The following is a 5,815-nucleotide window of genomic DNA, read 5'->3' as shown; positions in this document are numbered from 1 at the left end:
TGGAAAAAATATATCGGTACAGTACCACTGCATAACAGAAAACACTGAAACTAATCAACAGTGATATTTTCCCAAATTTCATCATCATAGATTTACGAAACTCCTGCGAAATCGAGAGTAACGAAATCAATAATCAATTAGCACAGTAACATCACAAAACACATCAGAAAAAATTGGAAGGAAAAGAAGCGGTGAAGAGTGGAAGCTTATGAGACTGACGGTGTCGCTAATCGAAATCATTGAAGAATTGAAAGGAGGAACCGTTTTTGAATTTGGGGATGATTGAGAGGGGTGGTTTATGAAGATGGAGGTGGAACGATTTCAATTTCGTAACCGACGTTGGTAGTGGAAGGGTTGTATCTTAACCACCCATGATGAAAGAAGGAAACGAAAAGAGAATTTGAAAGAGAAGCTGATGTGGATTTTTAAGGGAACGGATGCTGATGTGGATGGCATGAGGATTGAGGAAAAGGGAGACTTTTCTTATATGATAGATATGGATTATTTAGAAATACATTTGTCTCTTAGAATTCTCCCACACATTTTTAACCATTATAATTGCATATTATAATAAACACATTTTTTTTACACATTATTTTCATAATTAAATATTTTTTATTTTAAATTTCAATTTTCTATTTGCATAAATCAATTTTTTTTAAATGAATTATTTTTTTCAAATTTCAATGAAAAAATGTTCTCATCATTATAATTTTCAACAATATTGTTTTTGTTTTAGCGCCTTAGATCACTTTTTTTTTATCATCGGTTCCTTTTTCATACTTTGGCTTCCAAGCTCTAATTTACACACCATCACAGGCGGCGGAAGCACCGCGAGCCATTGTCTCTTCCTTTCCCTTTATCGTGCTACTATTCTCCCGCCAAACGGCACCGTACTCTCTCCTTCTCTCAATTGCAATTTCGTGTTCTACTCTCGATTGGTTCCCGCATTTACAAGATTTCTCTTCAACATTGAAACCATTAAGGTAATATATCTTGATTTTATGGTTCCCGCGTGAAGCTTGGAAATGTATTCAATGAATAATCTTTTGTTTTTATTGTATAGAATCATTTGCCATATAAGGCTAGATAAAGTTTTTGCAATATTTATTAAGAATTCTATTTAAAGAATGGCTCTAAGAGTTGTCATATTCATTGCATTATGATACAAAATCTAATTGTAACGCAATATTTATATTTCTCTTTCTAATAGCAAAGATTGTACAAGTATTTATTTACATGAAAGGTATGATCTTTATAGAGTTTAAATCCTCTCAACTCAAATTAATTTGATGAAAATATGTTTCTTTACTGTCTTAGAAATAGTCAAATGAAGATGCAGAAACAAAAAGCATTATGATGGGGACAAATTAGTTTGTAGCCAAGTTAATTAAAATCAGTTAAAAATACATATTGTTTGCAAGCATGACATATTGTTTACAAGCATATTTTATAGCCAGCCTTAGTCTTCTTCTCTGCGAAACCGAACACAAGATTGCTTCAAAAGATTGGACCAGCTGCAAGAATGTCTTCTGTCAATTTGTTGTCTTCACCAATCTTATAGTCAGTGAAGGTTTCAAAATTCTTCTTGAACAATCCAGCCAGCTTCAACAATGTCTCTTTGTATGCTGCTTTGTCTGACCACTGCAAAATAACAAAACATCCAATGCTAAGAAGATTTTGAAAAGTGTTAGGCTCAAATAACATGTAAAAAGCAAGAGTTCAAGGGAAACTAACCGTGTTCTCAGGTTCGAGAATTTCTGAGGGGACTCCCTCCAATTCAACAGGGATCTCAAGTCCAAAAATCTTAGTCTTCTTGTACTCAACATTCAACAGGCTTCCAGAGTGAATAGCATCAATAATTTTTCTTGTATAGGATAGTTTAATGCGATTTCCAGAACCATAGCTGCATTTTGACGGAAGCATAAACCAAGTTAACTTCAGATTCTATATAAAGAAAAAAAATCAACATTTTAATAAAAATCCTGAATGCATACCTTCCACCAGACCAACCAGTATTAACAAGCCATCCAGTAGCACCATGGTTTTGCATTTTTTCAGCAAGCATTGCTGCATATTTTGTAGGATGTAGCATTATAAATGCTGCACCAAAACAAGCCGAGAATGTTGCCTGTGGCTCTTTTATACCCTCTTCTGTGCCAGCCACCTTCATTTATGATCCATATAAGAATTAACGAATGAAAGATATATATTATCCTATTTAACACTAACACTTCAAGTTGAAGGTGTGTCTGAGTATCCATCACGTGTCAGTATAACTGTCATGTCTGGTGTTTTTGTCAGTGATTCATAGACATTACTAAGATATATCGGAGAGTGAGTTAGACATTACCAAAGCTGTATATCCACTGATGAAATGATACATTGTCTGTGACAGGCTTAGTTTACTAACTGGGGGAAGCACGCCAAATGCATCACAGGCCAATAGTATCACATTCTTCGGGTGAGGACCAACACAGGGTAACTTTACATTTGGAATGTACTCAATTGGATAAGCCGCGCGAGTATTTTCTACCATACAAAACAACAATGTTATCATTGCTCAACCAAGAGAGAACGTTGGCAACTAAAGCAACTAAAAAACAAAGTTGTTAGTTACCTGTAACTGATTTGTCTTCATAATCAACTTCTCGAAAATGATCGTCAAAAACAACATTTTCCACGACTGATAATGCAAGTGATAAAAAAACATATCAAACAAATATCTCTCGTATGAGGTAACTAAAGATGAAAATAGATATTAAAGTAGCTTCATATTAATACCTGTACCAAACTTGATAGCATTCCAGATATCAGGTTCTTTTTCCCTAGATAGATCAATGCACTTTGCATAGCAACCACCTTCAATGTTTGAGACACCATCCTCACTCCAACAATGCTCATCATCTCCAATTAAATATCGATTGTGATCCGTTGAAAGAGTGGTTTTTCCAGTACCTAGTATAGACGATGATAAGAAAAAGAAAAGGTTAAAACATCATTGTAACTCTTTCGTTTAACTACGATAATATTTTTAAGGATTATCAACAATATTAGTGTGACCTGGTATGTAATGTGTGTCAGACAAGGGTTATTTAAAATATGGTTTTAAAATATTTTTTTTAATTTTATTTACTTATATTTTTAATTTTTACTTATATATATACCTGAGAGTCCGAAGAAGAGAGCAACATCGCCATCTTTGCCCATATTGCAACCGGAGTGAAGCGAGAGGATTTTACGCTTCGGCATGAGATAATGCATGAGACTAAAAAGACCCTTTTTCATTTCACCAGCATACTGTGTTCCAAGAATCACCATTTCTTTCCTTGCAAGATTAATATCAACGCTCGTTGAAGATGTCATGTAATGTGTATAACGATTACACGGAAACTGTCCTGCATTGTAAATAGTGAAATCCGGTGCTCCAAATTCCTCAAGCTCTGTAGGAGTTGGTCGAATGCACCTGCCAATATGCACATTCGGTTAAATTTCAGTCCACATTCGCAGTTACAGCATGAGCATGCAAATAACAAAGTTAGAACTTACATGTTGTGCATAAAAAGTGAATGATAAGCTCTAGCAGAGACAATCCTAACTTTGATTCTGTTCTCTAGATCCCAGTTCAAGAATTGATCATTCACGAAAACCTGCAAATTCAATTATATCATTCTCTTAATTAGAATCTTCTCCATTTTCATATTCAATCTTAATTACATTTTTAGTCTATAAGTGAGAAATGTGACCTTATCCAAAGAGTTCAAGTAATCAACAGCTCTTTCTCTATTCACCGTGAAACTGTGCTCGTCCATCTCAATATTCGGAGAACCCCTTCAAAACATAACAGTTTTTTAGATAAAATTACACTCGCAGTCCCATAACCGAATTTCAAATTCAAACTAGTCCTTAATATGAAAACGATGCTTACTTTCCCCACCAAAGGTCATTCTCAGTGAGGTCATCCTTCACCACACGCTTATCTTTCGGACACCGTCCAGTCTTGGCCCCTGAAAGCGTGGCCAAGGCTCCGGTTGAAGTTATGAACGAGCCTTTCTCGTACTTTATGGCTTGCTCATAAAGTTCTGCACCATTCTTCCACATTAGCATATAATTTTGATATATAAAAAATGAGTGAAAAGAGAAAGTAAAAGAGAACCTGCTGGGGAGAGATTACAGAGAACATGAGTGAACTTGAGGGCACTGTCACTGACAGCAATGGTTGGTGCGATACGTTGGTGAGGCACGTGAGCAACTCTTTGTGTTTCTGATCTCAAAGTTGGACCTCCTTTCACTACCTTGGGTCCAGTTTCTCTTGTCAATGAAGCTAGAGATGCACTGTTTCATCAAATTAATTCATGTCATTATTCATTTAATAATAATAATAATTATTATTATTATTATTATTATTATTATTATTATTAATATTTGCTTAATATTTAGATATGTTTGCATACTATCTATTTTTTCAGGTATGATCTTGATATGTTTTCATAGACATAATGAACATTCAAAAACATGAAAATTTGTTAGCCATACCACATACCTGATGGATTCAAGTTGTTGTTTGTGACGCTCTTCTCTGGAATAAGTATTTAAATCCACTTGAGATCCGGCCCTGGGTATAGCATTTTTCTTCCTTTGTAGTGAATGAAGCTCATCAATGGTGTTAGCCTTAACCGTTTGAATACTTCCCTCGTCGTCGATATTTTCCATTGTAGCTTTGTCTTTGGTTGGCGACATCTTGCAATTATCTGTCATTAACAAGACACACATCAACACACAAATTTATAACATGAGACTATGCTATGTAAGGTTTATTATGATTCAAAGTTACATAAAATTGTGACAATATATGCATGCATGTGTTACATAACTATAACCTATAAAGTACTGACATAGACACATGACACGGATATAAACATGTCTATGGACGCGACTTCCATTAAAAATATCTATGCAACAACAATGAGGAAATCATAATGTGAGATATTGGATCGAACTCTAGTATGGTCGAAGGGTAGCTTCTTGATTCGACAGGATTAAGCATGAAGTCGAAGATTGTTCACATGCTTGTGTCGAAGATGCTAGGGTCGTTAGCATGTTAAATTAGGTTTTAGTGTTTAAACCCTAATTTGTTAAGTTAGCTTGTTTATTAAGTTGGCTTGTGTAATGGGCCTTGTGGAAAAAGCCCATTAGTGAGTATGTTAGGTTTTATTATAAATAGCATACTAGTCTCTCATCATTGCTAAGCTGTAAATCCTAATTTAGGGTGAGAGAGGTTATTTGTTATTCTTGTAAACTTGTAATCTTGTTTTAAGAGAAAGTAAAAGAATAGCAGTTATAACCAATTCTTGTGTTCTTCTTATCTTCCCTAATTCCTATTATATTTTGTTCTTGACATCGTTTTTCACAACACATAACGTACCTAGTAATGAGATAGAGAGAAAGAAAGAAATTAGAATGAGTATGAAAGAAAGTAGAAGGTTTTGATGTGGGTTTTAAACCTATGATCCCTAAGCATAAGGGCTTAGAATAGAAAATTTCTAACACATTATCCACCAGAAATGTTGTTTGGTTAGTTTCCATGGAAGTATTAGTTGTCATCCATAGACCTATTTTATTAAATGAATTTTATTGTAAGTTTAAATATTTGCTCTAAATTTTAACCCTATCTTTTTTTTTAATCTAACGATTTTAATTGATAATTTATATTCTCAAGAGAGCAAATTATTTTTAAAAAAAATTATACAAATAGAATCTAACATCGTATAAATTTCAATCTTATAAAATTTATTTTATTTTTGTATTTTTTATT

At 34.0% G+C, this 5,815-nt stretch overlaps 1 protein-coding gene across 1 annotated transcript; it reads right to left on the bottom strand.

Moving 5' to 3' along the window:
* Window positions 1–1,500: 1,500 nt before the first annotated feature.
* On the bottom strand, window positions 1,501–4,713 carry LOC131620110 (phosphoenolpyruvate carboxykinase (ATP) 1-like). The gene is made up of 12 exons (XM_058891129.1): window positions 4,544–4,713; window positions 4,157–4,335; window positions 3,929–4,082; window positions 3,747–3,831; window positions 3,550–3,650; window positions 3,168–3,466; window positions 2,785–2,958; window positions 2,621–2,686; window positions 2,354–2,532; window positions 1,998–2,167; window positions 1,738–1,906; window positions 1,501–1,644 (listed from the first exon to the last, which is right to left on the bottom strand). Exons 1-12 carry the CDS (start codon window positions 4,711–4,713, stop codon window positions 1,501–1,503), a joined length of 1,890 nt encoding a protein of 629 aa, XP_058747112.1.
* Between the last annotated feature and the right edge of the window lie 1,102 nt (window positions 4,714–5,815).

Source organism: Vicia villosa, linkage group LG7, assembly GCF_029867415.1.
Source record: "Vicia villosa cultivar HV-30 ecotype Madison, WI linkage group LG7, Vvil1.0, whole genome shotgun sequence".
Taxonomy (NCBI): domain Eukaryota; kingdom Viridiplantae; phylum Streptophyta; class Magnoliopsida; order Fabales; family Fabaceae; genus Vicia; species Vicia villosa.
Note: the sequence above shows the minus strand (reverse complement) of the source record. Positions and strands in the feature narration are given on the sequence as shown.